The sequence below is a fragment of the Elaeis guineensis genome, chromosome 8 (genome assembly GCF_000442705.2).
Source record: "Elaeis guineensis isolate ETL-2024a chromosome 8, EG11, whole genome shotgun sequence".
In the NCBI taxonomy this organism is placed as follows: domain Eukaryota; kingdom Viridiplantae; phylum Streptophyta; class Magnoliopsida; order Arecales; family Arecaceae; genus Elaeis; species Elaeis guineensis.
The window spans coordinates 22893194-22914596 of NC_026000.2; the positions used below are offsets into that span (position 1 = coordinate 22893194).

Sequence of the window (21403 nt, forward strand, 5' to 3'; positions counted from 1 at the left end):
GACTGTGCAAATTAGTATTGCATAGGTTATCACAGAATAGAATGAGTTATCATAGTCCACTAACAAATGCTATCATTTTAATGAATGAACCAAAGAGATACCTTTAGGAACACAATTCATTACAGAAATTGTTCTAAGTAAGCATACAAGCATCACAGCAGCCACTCACTAGAATCAAGTGTCCTTTTGAGGCCATGCTCTCAGCCTCTCACAATCACAATATAATGTATATTTTGCCGCAACAAGTGAATTTGTTTGCAAGGTCTCAATGTTAAAGAAAAATGGAAATTAAAGTAAGGGTCCCGAACAAATAATTTGTATTTCTCACGGAGCTCCATGCATTCTATTAATATTAAAATTGGTCAAGAAAAAGATATTTATTACGTTGACGACAATTCCAAGTATAATTTCCAAGAAGCCCACAAATGAAGGCATTTAGACGCTTAGGGGATAATAGGTGTTTCAGCATGCAGAAGTGGCTTTCGTTCTTAAAATTAATACAACTGTTTGGTCACTATCAGTAATCCTGGCCTATTATATGCTTCAATAAGATTTCTACCACTTTCAGCAATGTAACTGAGAAGTTTTAATGCTCATTCAATGTCATTATGCTATGAGATTTTGTCCTACTTTGGGTTTCCCAATACCAAAAGGGTTGGTGGAAACACAGATGGGATCAAAGCAATGTATAATATTATGAACTATAACTACAACTTTGTTCTACATGATTGAAAGACTTAATGGGTAATTTTTCTTTTAGTTTGTAAAGTGATAACAGCATACTACATCAAAAAGTAGTGATACAAAAGCAAATAAAATAGTGTGATACATAGTAAACTATGCTGCTAAAAAAAGAATGCAAAAATATATAAGTACTCATAATTATATTTATTTGTCTCCGCCTCAAAATGAACAGCTCAAATCATAATTTTTGAGGAGAATGTCAAGGAAGATATCATCATTGATAATTCTGAGCAGGACTTTAGTTTAGAAAAATAAACCAACTGGCTTGGTACAACAAATTACCAATACATAAGTTGATCAATGTTATTCTAAATTTTACTACTGCTTAAGATTTAATGGCAATTTGCAAAGACAAGATTTGCAGACAAAAACCCCCTTCATATCTCACTATCCTTGACATTTCTAAGCAGACCAACAAAAAGTCCCCTTCATATCTCACCATCCTTTATATTTCTAAGCATAATTTACCGTACTCCCTAACATGGGACATACCATACCATACCATATTGATACTGTATTGGTATGATTTCTCGTATTACACCTAATTGCATATGGACACTATAATAGGATGGTACTGGTACGGGATCCGGTATCTTGTTTCTAAGTAACTTAGATACCAACCATTGATTTTTGTAAAGCCTTCAATATTCTTAGCCATAATATTCTATCAAAAAGTATTAGACAAGCTAGATGAACAACCATATATATATGTTGAGACTTTTCTACCTGATAGCAGATCCTGGACAGCTTCTGCATGCCATATACAGCAGTAAAAGCCACCATATCATTACCAAGCTCAAACAAGAAGCTTTGTTACATTCAAGTATATTCTCATCATCCCTGTGCCTTGGTACTGAAGCTAGCACCACAAAAAAAAATAATATGTTACCCTACGAACCATAGGAAATACAATATCTTGCAATATAAAACATACTCTCTATACTTCAAACCCACAAGAACAAATACACTAATATCTACATGTGAGAGTACTATCATGTGCTAGTTTGTACTTATGTAGCTAGGTGCGGGGATCTGTGCAGCTCCAAAAGATAGATTTATTGAAAATAATTGCAGTAATCATTTGAAAATAATATTTAGCTATCTATATACCTAATAATGCATCCCTTAATTCAATATCAAACTATATGTGTATGTATGCTTCTTACACTTAGATAAAATTTCTTTGTTTATTTTCTAGTTTGAATATCAACTGCAACTCTATCATAATCAGCTAAGGTGAAAACATTCACAAAATCAATGTTTATGAGTAGACTCAATAAATTCAATGTAAAACTATAAAGATAATGCATACACAGCTTCAAAGTCCACATAATAAAAAGCCTCTTAATATCCGGTATTGTCAAATTCAGGCAAAGTGAACACAATCATAATATACCAAATTTGAAGGATCCGCCAAGGCACATTCCTACCCATGAAAAATAGATATGCAGATGTTGCAGATGCAAGAATAGATATGACACGATATGAAAAATCATGAAAAATTATGATATGTGTTGCAGAAGATTTTCGACCGCGTGTGAATGAGGGTGGAGATCACCAGAACTGCATTCCTGTAAAACAAGCCATGATCGAAATTGACTCCGACGAAGATCCACAGACGATCAAGTCAGAAATATGATACAACAGAGGAGAAGGGAGAAAAAGTTTCAAGAGGGCATGTAGGTCTCCTCTTTACTGCTACTTATATAGGGATTGGTGACGCCATGGGCCATACGAATCATGTCAGTTGGTAAATGGATCTTTTAGCTAGCGCACAGTTGACAAGGAAGGTGATGTGACATAGGCTTGGTGGACATGTAGGTGGCAAGTGAAACGGCGGTAATATATTCTGACTTGACATATTTGGACAAGAATCATAATTAGTCCTTGAGCCTATTTTGTTATCCGATGCCCGATCCCTCCTTCGACGCCAAAGTTTGGAGGCCAGAAGGTCCTTACTGCTAGATGGAGAGTGCTGGCCAGGTGGGGAGGGTCGGCCAGTTAGTCCGAACTGCTTGTGGGCAGGAATATAAGTATCAGAAAACTTTTAGGGGGTCCTATTCGGAGGGTCGGTATGGCAGGGACTACCTTCAAAGTGATAGGTTATAATAGTGAAGAACCCGAGATTCGATTAAGAGTAAGGATTGACTCATTAGAATCCCCAGAGATAATGTCAAAACTGAGTTTTCCCTGACCTCGAGCCTGATGCCCAGATGACCCATCATTCGCATGTTCCTCGAGAATCCTCTCTGCTCTTTTTATTAATGGAGGGAGCTAAAGTCAAGCAAGGAGGGATGGAAAGTTATTCCAATGATCCCGTCACGCAGAGCTGTGAGGCATGTGGTTGATCAGGGGAGGCCAAGTGATGTGAGTTTATCCAGTGTATGAGTCACAAGTAGGATAATGACATGAAAAGGTGTACCCTGATTTGACTCATATGGACAAAAATCATAATTGATGTATCTTGACTCGTATTTTAGATAGAGTCATTGCCCAATACACCGAAGCTCAAGAGCTTACGAATATGTTCATTGCCAGATGCTATTGGCTCAAGGGATCAGTTGATTCACCTAGATTAGCTTCTCCATTGGTTGTTTGTAGGGGAGGTCGGTGGCTAGGAAGAAGGCTCAAAGGTTCTCTGAAGTGGACCATCCAAGGTCAGCGAAGGGTTGGACAAGTGGGGGTCGGCACTAATTAAGGGTCGATTTAGCCCACCGCATGGGGTCCGAGAAAAGGTCAGCCTCTCGGTATACAATAGATTGTAATAGTGTATGATCCAAAGATTGATTAGGTATAAGGATTGACTCAAAATCTCTAGAGATAGTCGGGCCATCCTCGGCTCAATGCCTGGCTCTTGCGCACCATCTTGGCAAGGATGGGATAACGTATGGATCGATAGGGTGTCGGAACCCATGATCAAGTCGGAGATCGGTGTCGCAATTTTGGTAGGGGTCCCTTCTTCAACGAAGGGAGGATTAAATTCTAAGGGTGAAAGGATAAGGGGTCATTATGATCATGTCTTATCACACAAGGCTGTGTGAGGTGTTTTAAGTATCTATGAGAGCGATCATAAATTCTCTCGGCACGCAGTTGTGAAAGGAATGGTGATGCGACTGATAGATGGAGTGATGCGACTAGATAATGGAGCCCAGCTAGTCCACAATGGGAATCATTTGGTGTTCCCCAGCTTGAGCACCAGGTGGAGATCGTTTGTCCGATCCTTAATCATCCTCCGAAGTAGGCGGCCAAGGGTTTGCATCTCCTGATGATGTGCTTGCTGTGGAGATCGAAACAGACAAGGCGATGCCGAACCCCTAGAGGGATCGGTTCCTCAGAGTGGTTGGCAAAGTCGAGCTCTGATGATAATGGGATACTAGCCCCCAACAATCTTAGTATCATCTGTCCTTTCCTCTCAAAGGAACGCCTAGTCGGTAAGCTTCCAGGTCGGTCATCAATAGAGTTCAAATAGTGCTCAGGGTATATCATATCAGATAGGGTCCAAGGTATCCACTTTCATTAGCTCATAGTGGACGTATTACCCCCCAACAATATGATACAACTAGGATATGGAACAAATATATATGAATTTTACAAATACATATGCATATGATGTGGATATACAAAAAAGCATCTATGAACTTTTACAAACTCATCATTTTTTTATCATTCAAATTCATAGACCTAATTCCTACCCCATTTGACAGTATTAACATTATTAACTCAAAAATTAATTATTTATCATTAAATGGTTAGCATTCATCCTTGAAAGAAAAAGAAAGAAAAATCCCTTGATTTCATTCTTGGAGATATCAAAGAAGTAACTTGAGCGTATCCGAAAGTATTTAGAAGGCTTTCTTAATTTTAAAAAATAGGATATTTAACATAAGTATCAAACACATATGATAAGAGTATTTGAGAAAAGATATAATTTACTTCTCATTTTCAGTAGATAATCAATCCCATATAAATATACAAAAGGATGATCTTCTTAAGAGATCAAATCCTGTGTAAATCCCATGAAATAAGAGATAAGATCAAATCCCATCAAATAAGAGATAATTAAATATAGTTACAAGAAATAAGGAAAGGGAAGAAGAATAGGAAACTATACAAATATCCTACCATTATAAAGAGAGAAAGAATAGGAAACTATATAAATATCCTACAATTAGATGAGAGATTTTAGAAAATTTTCAACAGTCTTCCTCAAGCTGGTGAGTGAATATCTTTCATTCCCAGCTTGCTAATAATTTCTTGAAATCTCATTGTAGGTAGACCCTTGGTTAGAACATCAGCTAACTGATTCTCTGATGGCATATATGGGATACTAATCAACCCATTGTCCAACTTCTCCTTTATGAAGTATTTGTCTATCTCAATGTGCTTGGTCCGATCATGCTGAATCGGATTATAAGCAATATTAATGACAGATTTGTTATCACAATATAGCTTTATCATTCCTTCTCTCTTGATCTTTAAGTTATCTAGGATTATTTTTACCCACAGTAGTTCATAAATCTCTGGAGCCATGGCTCTGAACTTAGCCTCAACACTAGACTTTGTTACCACATTCTATTTTGTACTCCTCCAAGTCATCAGATTACTTTTTAGAAATGTGCAGTGTCCAGATGTTGATCTTCTGTCAACTTGTGATCCAGCATAATCAACATCAGTATAGGACTCCTTTTCTGAAACAAGATTTTCTTACCTGGTGTAGCTTTAAGATAGTGCAGGATTCTGTAAATTGCTTACAAGTGTTCTTCTTTTGGGTCATGCATAAACTGATTGACTACACTCATAGAGTAGGCAATGACTGATCTTGTATGTGAAAGATAAATTAATTTTCTTACAAGTCTCTGATATCTTCCTTTATCAATTGAGCTATCCTCTTCAGTTTTTTCTATCCTATGATTATAATCAATAGGCATACTTGTTGCTTTGCTGCAAAAATTTCTGATTTCTTTAAGAAAGTCTGGTACATATTTTCATTGAGAGACAAATATAACTTTTTTTGAGTAAGCCACTTCAATATCTAGAAAGTATTTCAATTTTTTGAGTTCTTTGATCTCAAATTCTTGAGCCAATCTTTTTCTAAGAGATTCTCTTTTAGATGCATCATTTTCTATCATAATAATATCATCCATATACACTAGTAAGACTGTAACTTCATCTTTATCTGAGTATTTTATAAATAATATGTAGTCTCTCTGGCTTTGTTTGTATCTCATTCTCAGCATTGCCTTTGTAAACCTCCCAAATCATGCTCTAGGAGATTGTTTTAGGCCGTACAAAGTCTTTTTCAAACTACAAATTTTATCAACCCCAAAATCTCCATCAAATCTGGATGGTGGCTCCATAAAGACCTATTCTTCTAAATCTCTATATAGAAATACATTCCTGACATCAAATTGCTGCAAATCTCAATCAAACATAGCAGCAAGAGATAATAAAATTCTTACGGTATTCATCTTTGCTACTGGTGCATGATAGTCTACCCCATAGATTTGTGGATACCCCTTTGTAACTAATCTTGCTTTGTACCTCTTAAGAGATCTATTTACTTTGTATTTTAAAGTGTAAACCCATTTGCATCTAACTGGTTGTTTCCCTTTTGGCCCAGTCACAACCTCCCATGTCTTATTCTTCTCTAGTGCAGTCATTTCCTCTTTCATGGCTTGTATCCAATTTTTGTTCTTTAATATCTCTTGTATGATTTTAGAGATATCAATTGAGTCTAGGGTAGTAAGAAAACTTTTATGTTATGAAGAAAGATGATGAAGGGAGACAAACAGTGAAATTGGATAGATTGGATGTTGAGTGCACTTTCTGATGGCCTTTCTTAAGGTAATTAGGATTTAGAGATTTTGAGAAATAGGCTCTTCAGGAATAGATTCATTAAGAATAGAATCAGTGAGAAAAACTGATTTATCTGGCTCTTGTTCATCCTGATTAGAGTCTTGGGTCTGCATTGGTTCGAAAATCATCTTTTTTCTCTATGAATACTGCAGTAATTCAGGCTGCTTTTGTTGCTGATTTTTAGTGTCTTGTTCTGGCTCATATGAGGATGGTTCATATGGAGGAGGCATCTTATATGAGGATAGTTCAAGTGGAAGAGGTATCAGTTGTAGACTCCAAAGATTATCAAGGACAACCCATTCCAAACTATCCTTAGGCTTCTCCCCCTGAAGAGGGGAATGGGGTTTGGAAAAATAAAATTGGTTCTCATTAAAGGTGACATCCATGGAGATAAACATTTTTTGAGTAGAAGGATGATAATACTTATACCCTTTTTGTGTATTGGAATAGCCCACGAAAATAAAATTTAGAGCTCTAGGATCAAGCTTTTCCCGATGTTGTTTATGAACATGGATATATGAGACACACCCAAAGACGCGAAGAGGAAGATTACTCAGATAATGAAGCTCAAAGTGAAAGGTAGACAATAGGTGAATAGGAGATTGATTACCAAAGATACGTGAAGAGACTCTATTAATCAGAAAAGTTGCTGTAAGGACAGCATCTCTCCAAAAAAATTCTGAGGCATTAGAATAAAAAAGAGGGGCACAAGTGATATTTAGAAGATATCGATTTTTTTTCTCTGCTATCCCTTTTTGTTGGGGCGTGTCAACACAAGAGGATTCATGAATGATTCTTTTTTTATGAAAGAAGCAAGAGTGAAATTAAAATAATCTCGAGCATTATCAGAATGAATCTTTTGTATGGATACCCTGAATTGAGTCAATATCATTTAGTGGAAAGATGGAATTATATGGCTGACCTCAGATTTTTTCTTCATAAGATATATCCACGTGGTCTTAGTATAGTCATCAATGAATGATGCAAACCACTTTGCCCCAGTATAAGTAGAAATTCTAGATGAATCCTAAATATCTATATGTATGAGAGAAAAGGTTTAGAAGATTTATTAAAACTCAAAGGGAATGATACATGATGATGTTTACCAAATTTACAAGTCTTGCAATGAAGGCTTTGAACATCAACATTATTGAACAATAAAAGAAACATATTTTTTTGCAAAAGGAAAGATGAATGGCCAAGACAAAGATGTTGGATTCAAATTTCAGATTCATTGGAAGAGAAAGGATGAGTAGAATTGGACGATGTGTGGGAGAGAGTGAACTGGTTTGTAGGAGTGGATGAACTACTGGCAGCATCAAGGTAGTAAAGGCCATTCCGTTCTTTAGCAGATCTAATCGTCTGCTTTATGACTTTGTCCTGAAAGATGCAATGGGTATCAAAAAATGTGATACAACAATTTAAATTTTTGATGAGCTGATGAATGGAGATTAGATTAATGGATAATTTTGTAACATGTAACATATTTTTTAAATGAAAGGAAGGGACTAAGGAAATTTGGCCTTGGCCGGCTCTGATAATAGGGAAACCATTAGCCACGATAATTATTTGATTTCCTAAGCATAATTTGTAGGACTCAAATCCAGATGGGCTATGGCTTATATGATCTGTTGCTCCTGAGTCAGGTCCTTAGGAGGAGAAATGAGACAATGTATCGATATTAAGAGAATTAGAAACAAGGCACTTACTAGATTGAGCCAATGAATATGAACCACAGGAAGTAGACAGAGAGTTAAGAAAATCTTATAATTTCTCAACTTCTTCTTTGTTGAATTTTCGAAATTCAGCTTTTTTAGATTTTTCAGGTATAGATCCTTGGGAAAAGTTTTCACCAACTATGACCATTGAAAATAATTCTTCCCATCAAGATGATAGGAAGAGTTCATGACCTGCAGTTCACCATTTAAAGTGGGTTAAGTTGTCCTAAAAATGGATTCGAAAGGGCTGAACGCCATGGCCTTATAGACATGTTGACTAAGAGAAGGAATCAAATAACAGCAACAATAAAGAGACTGACTGACAATGGGAGTGCAGTTAGATTTGGCCTACAGAGAAAAGCTGCGAACAACGATGACTTCTGCGATGAAGGCAGAGAATGATGAAGATATCTGCGATCAAAGCAAACGGAGTCGACACTGAAGATGTCTGCGATGAAGACAAACAAGATCGACGATAATGGGACCAATAGCAATGAAGACTGTGAACTTTCGTGATAAAGACAAATAGAAAAAGTAGCAGCAGAAAAACAGGCCCTATGGAAAGAGCTCTGATACCACGAGAAAAGATGTAATTTACTTCTTATTTTTAGTGGGTAATCAATCCCATATAAATATACAAAAGAATGATCTTCTTAAGAGATCAAATCTCGTGTAAATCCTATGAAATAAGAGATAAGATCAAATCTCATCAAATAAAGAATAATTAAATATGATTACAGTGAAATAAGGAAAAAAGGAAGAATAGGAAACTATACAAATATCCTACCATTAGAAAAAGAGAAAGAATAGAAAACTATACAAATATCTTATAATTAGATGAGAGATTTTAAAAAATTCTCAATAGCATCCAATAACTATTTTTATCAGATACAAATAAAGCATGTAATATTTAGCATCTATGTTTCTTGGATGGCCACATATGTGGCCCCATATGCACATGGCTTGCTAGCCGCATGATCAAGTTTAGGCTTTGTATCTACATAGGATGGTTCTGAGGTGGTAAGCATCAGCCCATGCCTTGGTTATGTAGCCCTCTACCTCCTCACCAGTCTCGATATTGTTTTTCATTAATTTTTTCTGAATGTTTACTACGTTCCTTTTGGTTTGTACTTTCTATCTATTATCATGAATTGATTTACTTGCTTAAAAATTCTTTCTAAACATGAACCGTCAGTCAATTGGCATCTGAAGACGGCATTTTGTCAGTAGTTTTATAAATAGGGATCACACCTCATTATCCTTTCCCCCTATTTTGTTTATTGATCATCATATATCATCTTTCCATTTCTTCCTGGATCCAAACTTGGCATTTTCGCACCTAGACTAGGTTAATGTGTTTCTCAGTAGAATGACAGTAACCATGTATATCAAATACCTTGAAAGGAAAAATTTGCAGGGATTAAACTTACTTTTGCTAGATTAACATGAAAACCTATATTCTTTTTTCTTTGTTTTGAGAATCCAAGTGAAAATAAGGAACTTCCCCGAGTAATATTATATTATTAAGAGAGGTTTACATAAAGTACATAATAGCCTGACTAGATTCTGTTTCCCGTCTATTCTGAACAAGAGAACTAAATAATGCATGGGAGTGTCTTATCAAACAAAAAGGAGCAAAAAATTGAAAGGGCCACAAGTGACATACTGAGACTTTGGAAACACCTTGGGTAGAAGGACGGCCTCTAGGATGCGCCCCATGCACGATATCTTACGCAGGGCTCTTTTGCTTAAAGCTCACCAAGCATTGAAGAGTTTAACCCAACAGACTTCTCTGGTTGCCAATGGTGTTAGATAAATGGGCAAGTTGACTGACCAGGTGCCAAACATTTGGATGAGAGACGATAGAAGTCCAGCTCTGAAATGGGCAAGTTGACTGCTTTCCTTACCGCCGCAGGAGGCATGGTGGCTCAGAAATGAAAAATCTGGAGGTTGCATTTTTTCTATAGACACCACACACCAGTAGCGATTAAACATTGGAAAGCTGGAAACCGATTATTGTTCATATGTTGTAAATGCCTCCAAAAAATCCCAAACTCCTATGACAGAGGTTGGTAGTTCTGGAACATTAAATTTTGATAGAATGGTGGACCAGAAGGCTTTGGAATAATCACACTATATCAGAAGGTGGTTCAACGATTCCTCATTTTCATCGTATAGTGGGTATCTTCCTATGATGTTGATATTTCTCCTGATAAATTTTTCTACCGTCAAAATTTTGTCATGATAACAAAATCAGAAGAGAAGTTTAGCCTTCTCTAGGATAGAAAGCTTGCATATGAATTCACCAATGCGAGAGATCACTCTACCGTACATGAAAAAGTTATCATAGTGTCTTACTTGATATATGCCATTTGCATTCTACTTCCAATTACATTTGTTGGGATCAGAGGACAAAGATGAAGACCGGAGAAGTAATGTAAGGTTCTGGAGCTCCCTCATTGCTTGCGGGCTTAGTGGGTATCTGAATTTCATTTTGAAATTGCTCTGAAGGAGGAACTCTCTCACCAAGCTATTTTGGTTTCTAGCAAAGTAGAATAGATTAGGCAAGAAGAGTTTTAATTCGCTCTCCCCAAGCTAGTTATCATGCCAAAAGTGGATTTGACACCCATGGCCTACCTTCGGGTGAAAATACTGTTTGAACAGATCAAACAAGTTTAATATATATTTCTTTAGATAGGTGAGGTGATTCTTAGTAAGCACCTCAATAGTTTCATAGGCAACCTTCTCGCATGATAAATGGCTTTTAGTAGCAGACACTATGGCTTTTGCTGATTGTTAAAGTATCTCCACCACCATTTGAGCAGGAAGGCCTGATTGAGAGTAATGAGATTCTTAAAACTCCTAATCCTCCATGCCTTCTTGGTCTGCAGATTTGATTCCAGTCCAGTAGATGTTTAATGTTGCTTTGAGATTGTTGGCTATCCCATATAAATTGTCGGCATAAATGGTTGATTTTTCAAATAACCACCGGAGGAAGCTTCAACACTAACATCCTAGTAGATGGGAATGGCTCTAAGTACCAAATTTGTTAACGTAATTTGACCAGCAAGAATCAATATCTTCCATTTCCATCCACTCAGCTTCTTTGATATTTTATCAAGGAGAAAGGACCAATTTTTTTTGTTCAACTTTGAATGATGAAGAGGAATACCCAAGTAGCAAGTGGATAGCTTAGCTACCTTACAACCGAGCATTGAGCGAAGGTTAAAAGTTAAATACTCATCGATTCCCAAGCCGATGAGTTGAGTTTTTTGAAAGTTTATGCTTAAACCTATTTCTAATTCAAAACTTTACAAGATTTACTTGAGTGAGTTGATGTTTGATTTATCTACTTTACAAAAGACCAGAGTGTCATCAGCAACTTGTAGACACTGCGTGAGCCGCTCTAAGCCATGTGGACCAATTCCATAGATCAGCTTTTCTGAATTGGCTTTCTTCATAATTTTTGTGAGGAAATCGGTTACTAGAATGAATAATAGGGGAGAGAGAGGATTAACTTGCTTTAGACCCTTCTTGTTACGGCACCACTTTCCCAAAGAATTATTGATAACCAATGCTGAATTAGATGATTGAAGTAGTACCTTGATCCATGCTATCCATTTTCTATCAAAGCTTCAATGGGATATATAGGAGATCAAACAAAAAACTCCAGGACACACTGGACAAAATCTATCTTACAAAGGGCACCTATATTCAATGGGTATTATCTGCCAATTCTTATTTTTAATTATGCTCAAAGTACATCGAAATATTGAATTAGTTGTTCTAAAATATCTATGAACAATAATGATAAATTGATATATGATACAGCAACTTGGCTATGATAGCAATATTAGACCAAGTCTATGCTCATAAAATTGATGAAAGATTTTATCTGAAGGATGGTTTTACTATCTATCAAGAACCAAACTAAGTTCTATGATATATTAAATATATGTTAGCCATGTCAGAATAATTTGAAAAATAAAAAGATGGGAGAAGCCTTTGGTTGGGCAAGTCCCTACATAAATCCCAAACTCTAGTGAGCAAATATTTACAATATAAATGCAATAGTTCTACAATTATAGAATTTGCAATCTCCAAGCATCCATTGTAATTTAGGACTACTGGCAGTTACACATGCCTTAGAAGATCAAATTTTTAAGTGTTATATATGATATGATTCAGATCTTCAAAGATAAACCAGATATTTGACATTGTTTGGTTTTCTACTAAAAGTCCATGGCCAAGAAATCATCTCAAATTGATGCACAAAGACAAAATGAATTGAGAAATAGTGGAAGCACCTAGAATTTATTTTTGTAAGGGAGAAAAGCCAAAAATATACTAGAATTGAAAAATAAAGAAGCTGAAAAGTCTGGATTCTTTTTTAGTGTAATGGGGAAGCTCTCAAATGCAACAAAAAGAATTCCTTGATAAATCATAATACCTTACCCAAGTCATTTTCAAAATAAGATACTAAACCCTAGATTGTGTTCGCACATATTTTCTATAAAATCAAAAAGCAATTAAAGCAAGAATATCTAATACCATGGTCAATAGAAGAAGAAAATTAGTGGTAACTCAATTCTTATATTATGATAGACTCTTCTTCAAAGTTGTCAAATAGCTTTAGTGAGACATTGACAATAGAACATAGCCCAGTTAGTTGTTTAGGCATGCATATGATAGCCATAAAATCATTCTTCATTTTTGTTGTTTCAATAACACTAACAAATTTTCTTCTATCATAGCGAATATACATTTTATAATATGTCAAAATAAACATGGTGAACAGAAATAACATAATACATCTAACTAAAATATAGGGTCCAAATTCAAAATCCTTTATATTTAATTATATAATAGTAATTTTTTTATTTTTTTAAGCACACCACAATTTTCCTTATGATCCAATCTGATGTATCTTACTTTATTACTACCAATTAAGCACCATTTGTATAGAAAATTTACAAGAAATTCTTGTAAAAATGCCACACATGTACAAGCATGTGCAAACAAAATTACAAATGTAAATGCATATAATTGTGTTTAACATACCATATGCATTCATGAATGCATCAAAGCTTCCTATTTTGCTCAAAACTAATCTATTTTACTTGAAACAAATTAGATTTTTTTGGCCAAGATCAGTCTATTAATAAAATTAATTTCATGTTTTGGCTAGTTTCTGCTTATTTTGAACAACTATCATAGTATAATTTTATCACTGTGATTTATAAGCATACTTGGATAACTAGTAGTCAGTTTGGGTAATGTTTTGAGAACAAAAATTAGTCATTCAAGTAATTCATGTGGATAATTAAGAACTCATATATCCTCCTAAGATTTCATGAGATATAAGTCCACAAACTCAATACCTTTAAAGATTTTAATTATTGATAATATTGAAGAAAGATCCATAAAGCTAACCTTGTAAGATGTGATAAAGATTAAGAACATGATATAGTAAATAAAATTTTGATAACCTTGTGAGATATGTTTAGCATCTAATCTTCTTAAAAACTTTTTAAAGTCCATCCATCTTATGTATAATTTTTTTGACAGCCATGTACATTAGCACATATACTATAGCTAAAAGGCTAATAGTAACAGACAACAAATATTTATAGGATAATAGTAGTAGTACTATTATGATCTAGGATCTCATCCACAAAAGCTAAATATCCAACTAAGGTTTTAAATCTCATGGGATGGAGGCGTTTCAATTTCTCTATAGAATGAAATGTTCTGCTATCCTATCCTATCCTGACAATTTCGGTCATGTGACTCAATAAATATCCTCCATCTTTCTCCCATTCCTTTCTTTCTTTATTTTTTTCTTTACTCCTCTCTTTTTTTTTCGCCTTCCTTTCTTTACTTCTTTTCTTTCTTCCCTTATCCCTACCTTTCTTTTTTTTTCTTTTTTTTCTTCTTTCTCTTTCCTTTCTTCCTTCTTTCATCCATTCCTTTCTTTCTTTCATTTTTTCTCTTCTTCTTTTCCTTCGCTTTTTTTTTCTTTATCTTTTCTTCCTTCTTTCTTTCTTTTTTCTTCTTCTCTCTCTATATGGATGGATTTCAGAGTTCCGACCCCATCTTAATTCTATTTTCTCACAAAAATAGGATAGGATAGCTAAGATACCTTCCATCCTATCGAAACTTTAACCTTGTATCCAAAATCTCCCCAATGCGTAAATAATACCGCATTAGATAAGATTGCTCAATATCTAAGCTTCTTGTATTTCCCATGGAACCACACTTTCTCTATTAAAAGGCCTTGATTGTAAATATTAAAATTTATACAACAATTAGTATTCATGACATTGATGATGATTTTTTGTATATGAACATAGAGCTATATAATACCTAAGAAGCTCATAAATGCAGATATTTAGAAGTGGCTACCTTTGAAAATTAATCTAATTATTAGGTTAGTATAATTATCAATCACCACAAAATTATATGCTTCAATAAGGTTTCAACCACTTTTAGCAATGTAACTAAGAATTTCAATGCTTATTCAATGTCATTATGCTATGAGATTTTGTATTTCTTTGGATTTTCTCATGCCTAAAGAATTGGATGGAAATGCGAAGGGACTAGAGCAACGTACAATATTATAAACTAGCTACAACTTTGTTCTATATGTTCAACAGATTTAATGGGCAATTTTGATTTGAGTTTATCAAGTAACATGATACTACATTAGAACAATAATGATAAAATAGTCCAATACATGGTAAACTATGATGTTAATCATTGCATACAAAAATATAGAAGTACTCATAAGCAACACAATCATAATACAACTATATTAATCTAATTCCACCTCAAAAATAGTAAATCACGATTTTCAAGAAGAATAGTAGAAGATTTTATCATTGAAAATTTTGAGAATGTCATTTATGTTAGCAAGATAAATCAAATGTATTAGTACAACAAATCACCTATACAACTATCGATGCATAAGTCGACCAATATTCCTCTAAATTTTACTTTTGCACGAGATTTAATGACAATTTGAAAACACATGCTTTGGGGACAAGAAACTCCCTCCATATCCGGTTATCCTTGATATTTTCGAGTAACCTAAATGTTGTCTATATTTCAGTGCACACCCTTCGAGGCCTCCACATGGCGTTTAAGTGGCTGGTGATGTGGTAACAATTCTCGGAGGATCGACCTCTTATGGGAGGTTCGGCTCATCCCTCGGTTGGAAGATTAAAGGGAGACTGTTGCTCCACCTATCGCTGAGGTCGATCTAGCTTGAAGCGGGTGGACTCCAGTGCAAAGCCCCCCAAGCCCACCTGCATTACATATAGATACGGGATTCTATGCCTTATGGATAAAGGCTAATAAATTCCTCCTTTTGGATAATTACCTTTTAGAAGAGTGGTTAAGGATTATGATCTTAATATGTGGTATCAGAGCAAGGTTGTAGGTTCGAATCCTACTTGGCCCTTCAAATAGTCGCGAGGGAGGGGAAGGAGATTGTTGGCTATATTCTAGCGCACACCCTTTGGGGCCCCCACGCGGAGTTTATGTGGCTGGTGATGTGGCAACAATTCTCGGAGGGTTGATCTTTTATGGGGGGTCAGCTTGTGCTTCGGTTGGAAAATTAAAAAGAGAGTGACCACTCCATCTGCCACTGGGATCGATCTAGCTTGAAGCAGATCAACTCCTGTACGGAGCCTCTCAGGTCCACCCGCAGCACATATAGACGTAGGATTCTGTGCTTTGTGGATAAAGGCTAATAAATCTCTCTTTTTTAATCGGATAATTACCTTTTAGAAGAGTGATTAGGAGCTACGATCTTAATACTAAATATCAACATTTGATTTTGGTGAAGCCTTCAAAATTTTACAGCCATAATATTCTATCAAGTATAGGACAGGCTAGATGAACAACCACATTCCGACTTTTCTACCTGGTAGTGGATCTTGGATAGCTTCTACATGACACGAATAGCTGCAAACACTCCCATATCATTATTAAGCCTCGGCAAGAAGCTTTGTTACCTATAAGTATACTCTCACCATCTAGTGCACTAATATTGAAGCCAGCACCACCAAAACATAGCATGTTATTCTACTGATTTTTGCAAATACAATATCTTGAGATATACATGTGCAATGTACTCACACAATCATGTGCAAGTTGGTACAAGTGTAGCTATAAGAGTGCATGGATGCAAGGAAATGAACAACTCCAAGTAATAAATTTATTGAAATAATTATGGTAATCACTTGAAAATGATATATTTAACTATGTATATACCTTATAAGGCATCTCTTAATTCGATATTGAACTATATATATCCCTATACTTACACCTATGCGAAAGTTCTTTGTTTGTTTTCTACTTTGAATATCAACTATAACTGCATCATAATAACCTAAGGTGAAGCTCAACATGCACAAATTCAATATTTAAAAGAAGACTCAAAGAATTTAGTATAAAACTATAAAAGCAATGCATATATAACTTCCATGTATAAACAAGACAAGGCCTCTCAATATTCAATATTGTCAAATTCAGGCAAAGTGAACATAATCTTAGTATACCAATTTTTAAGGATGTGCTCTTTAAAAATGGTGGTCCACATTCCCACCTATGAAAAATAGATGCACAGATATAAGAAACAGATACGATTATGATACGACAAATCTTGAAAAAATAGGATATGATACGGCTGGAATATATGTGAATTTAAAATAAACATATGCATATGAATGTAGATATACAAAAAAGCATGCATAAAAATGTAAATATACAAAATAGCATCCATAAACTTCTACAAACTCATCATTTAATCATTGTTAAATTCATAAACCTAATCCTAACTCTATTTAATAGTATCAATATCATAAACTCTAAAATTGGTCATTCAAAATTAAATGCTTAGCTCTTCTTTTTGAAAGAAAAATAAAGAAAAATCTTAGAGAAGTATCTTGAGCATATCTCAAAGTATCTAGAAGGCTTTCTTAATTGTAAAAATAGGATATTTAACATAAGCATCAAACATATCAGAAAATTATCCTACAAGCATTTGTATCGTGTATAAACAAAGCATATGAATTACTCTTGTTGAATCAACATGAACAACTGTATTCAATAGAAATTATCTTCAATTTTTTTATTTTTTATTGGTGCCAAGAGTACATCAAAATACTCAATTAGTTGTGATCAAATATATGCATACAATAATACTAAATTGATATATGATGCTAAAAGTACATCAAAATATTGAATTAGTTGTTATAAAATATATACGTACAATAATATTGAACTGATATATATGATACTGTGACTTAACCATGAGAGCAATAATGGATGAAACTTATGCCATTGAAATCTGTGAAAGATTTTATCCCAAGTAAACTTTTACCATCTATCAATATCCAAAGTAGGTTATGCGATATATAATTTCAAAAATCTATGCCAAGCACATCTTAGTCATATCAGAATAATTTGAAAAAATCAAAAAAAATAAAGGAAAAAGCCTTTGGTCGGACAATTTCTATATAAATCTTAATATCTAACAAGAAAATCTTAACAATATCAATACAGCAGTTCTACAATTTAACAAGCTGCAATCTCCAAGCATCACAATGTAATCTAAGATTATCAGCAGTGCATATGTATCAGATAATCAAATCTATACGTGTTATATATGACATTATTCAGATCCTCAAAGATTAACCAGAGATTTGAAATTTTTTGATTTTCAACTTAAAATACACAAGTGTGGTTTAATCCATAACCAAGAAAATGTTCTCCAATTAATGCAAAAACAAAGTAGAATTGAGACATAGGGGAAACATCTAAAATTTATTTTTGCAAGCAATAAAAATCAAAAAAACATAAAAGAATTGAAACTTAAAGAAGATGAAATATCTGAATTTATTTTTCTAATGGGAAAACTCTTAAATACAATGAGAAGAATTTCTTGATCAATCCTAATACGTTACCTAATTCATTTTTAAAATAAGAAGGCAAGAATATGATTGGATTATGCACTTATTTTCTTAAAAATAAAGAAAAAACTAAGCAAGAATATATGATAACATGGTTAATAGAAGAGAAAACAAGGGATAACTTAATTCCTACCTCATTATAGCTGGCCATATATGAATAATTTTATAATATCTGGTCTGACCTCAAGCTCTCCTTTAGAGTTGTCAAATAGCTTTGGTGAGGCAATCACCATAGCCCATGCATCCCTTTAGGCACTCATGTGATAGCTGTAAAATCATTCTTCATTTCAATTATTTCAACAATATTAATAATTCAACTATTTTGATAATCTTAAAAGATTTCCTACTGTTCTAGCAAATATACATTTTACAATACCTTGAGACAAACATGGTGAATAGAAATAAATGAATACATCTAACATAAGTATAGGATTCTAAATTTAAGAATTTTTATATTTATAAGTCTAATAGTAAATTTTTAAATTTTTTTTCGAGCACACTGTAATTTTTTCTTATGGTCCAATCTCATGTACCTTAATACCATTATGCCAATGTAATGCATATATAGTATGCACTCCCTTGATCACTTGCATATTGTAGCCTCCTTGTAAATCATTGATTAAATGTGGATGACTTAAGAGATCTTATCATGGCTCAATTAGTGGAGGTGTGGGTGCAAGGGTTCATATATGGAAATGACAAATGTGAAGTAATGTAGCTATGCATGTTATATTTGAATGGGTACTTGGGTGAGTGTTAATAGTTGTGGGCATGTAGATAGTCATTATCCTTTCTTTTTTTTTTTTGGAGGGGAGTGGGGGGGAGTTGATTAACATGAAAAGAAAAACTAGAGAATGATATTAGAGTATATTAAACAAATTTATATTTTTTTTATTATTTTGAAAAAGGTGTATCCTTATTCCCTAATTAAAATGACTTATTGGAGTCGTAGCATGAAAGGTCTTGCAAAGTTACAAAAGCATCATTTATTTCTCTAATAGATAGGATACCTGTACAAACTATTTAGTGATGCATAGTTGTTAGATCCATTTTTTGATCTCTAAAATCAATGATGTTGACGTGGATTTTCTAGCGCACCCTGTAGAGCCAAATCCGTTAGAGGTCGTCGATGGGTCGTGCTGGTTACTCCATGTGGCAATCTTCATTAGTTGGCTCACTTATGGGGGTAGATCGGCTAATCAAGTTAGGAATGGATTAAATGGGAGTAGCTACCCAGCCTGACGCTTGGGTTCGATCTGGCTTGAAGCAGGTCGACCCAGGTGCGAAGCCCCTTAGGCCCACCAACGTGCTTATCGTTGGGCTCTGGATTCAGGTTAAAGGAAAATAGACCATCATTCTATTAGGGGTGCCTTTTTTGGCAAAATGGTCAGGGCTATGATCCTAACATGTAGTATCAAAGTGAAGTTGTAGGTTCGAATCTCGTACACCCCCCAGGTTATGCGGGGGGGGATTGTTGATGTAGATTTTCCAGCGAACCCTGTGGGGCCGAATCTGTTAGAGGCCATGCCGCCTAGATGGGTCATGCTACTTACTCCACGTGGTAATCTCTGTTAGTTGGCTCACTTATGGGGGTGGGTCAGCTAATCGGATTAGGAATTGATTAAATGGGAGTAGCTATCCGGCTCGACGCACGGGTTCAATCTGGCTTGAAGCAGATCGACCCAGGTGCAAAGCCCTTTAGGCCCGCCAGTGTGCTTACCGCTAGGCTCTAGACTCGGGTTAAAGAAAAATAGACCACCATTCCATTAGGGGTGCCCTTTTTGGCAAAATGATTGGGGCTACGATCCTGACAAATGATGGATATCAACTTAAACTTTTTGAGCTACCAAATTATTAGATTAACATACCAAAGACCTTGTTCAACAGATCTTAAGCCAAATAATAATCTATAGGATCGACATCAGTAAAATGTTGAAATAGCATTAGAGAAATTGAAAAAATATATGTAACTAGTAACTCTCAGGATAAGCCGATGTCTAGAATTCATCATAGCAGATCATTGACATTTGAAAGTTTTATGGTTGACATTTGTGGGAGAATTTTAGCCATAAGAATATGGTGATATTCAATCAAGATATCCATGGATGTTTAATCACTAATTTTCTAGTCTATTAGGTGTTCAAATATGGAAACTTCAGGATCTTTCACTTTCGATCTTGATTTGCAGGTTAGCTATCCTTTGTATCATCGGATGCAAATAAAATTACTAACAATTCGCCATTGACTTAATAAAATTCAACAAATCTACTCACTTCATTGAAAGTTGATATGTTTGATAACTAAACTAGTTCAATATAGTGCTAAATTACATTTTATCTCTTATATATTTTATTGTATTGCTCCCACGTCCATTGATCATATGGATAGGAATCTTTCATCCAATCTACGTTCATCACTATCTTAGTAATCATAAAGGAAACCCAATGACAATGGATCCATTAACCTACTATGAATAAACTTTAATTTATTTCAATATTTTATGCAGAAAAATAGTAGGAAAAAGATACAAGCTCCTAAAGTGTTCATTTTTCATAGTTTATGAGAACACCTAAATACTGATCGACGAACAAAAGCATTAAAAGATACATAAAGCTTATAACTAGAAAACAATCATAATTTCTATTCATGAGCATGATCCATTATACTCTTTACTTTCTATTGAGTATTTCTTGAGTTTACAAGCTTTACGAAGATAAAAAGAGAGTGAGTGAAGCAAGTGGAATGTAGCGCAACAAGTGAAATGAGTGGAGTGGAGGAAAAAAGATCCCCCCTTGGGCCGCGATACTTGTTTTGTTTGGGCCACATGATTAGTTAGTTGGTGGTTCAGGGGTGTAGCCCCCACAAGTTGGACTTACATGATTATATGAGTGCACAGCGACTTACTCTATCATATATGTGTGTGTGTGTCCTAACTCTAAAAGATGAGAGGAAACCTCATATATTATAATCTTTAATTTTTTTATAGTAAAACATTTGTATTGTCTCTATCCATGGACATAAATCAAGAGACCAAACCACATAAATATTATATTCCTGTGTTTCTCTCTTTTTCTTCTTGATTCATTATTATCCTCGCATGTCCCAATG

The 21403-nt window shown here is 34.8% G+C and overlaps 1 protein-coding gene across 37 annotated transcripts in view; it reads right to left on the reverse strand.

The window, feature by feature from the left end:
* Nucleotides 1–21403, reverse strand: part of LOC140859648 (uncharacterized) — a 53580-nt gene that overhangs the window by 7792 nt on the left and 24385 nt on the right. For 28 of the 37 annotated variants that reach the window (XR_012143236.1, XR_012143220.1, XR_012143219.1 and 25 more), the window contains 4 exons: nucleotides 18429–18562; nucleotides 16883–16929; nucleotides 1471–1603; nucleotides 1–2 (listed from right to left, as the gene is read on the reverse strand). The exon at nucleotides 1–2 is cut by the window's left edge and continues 96 nt beyond it. Coding sequence is in view for 5 of the 37 variants with exons in the window: in XM_073261661.1 (XP_073117762.1) it covers nucleotides 1–2; nucleotides 1471–1603; nucleotides 16883–16929; nucleotides 18429–18433 (187 nt within the window). In the remaining 32 variants the exon portion in view is untranslated. Of the gene's footprint in view, nucleotides 3–1470; nucleotides 1604–9984; nucleotides 10280–16882; nucleotides 16930–18428; nucleotides 18563–21403 lie in introns of all 37 variants that reach the window. The other 9 variants (XR_012143237.1, XR_012143212.1, XR_012143242.1 and 6 more) reach the window with 8 other exon arrangements.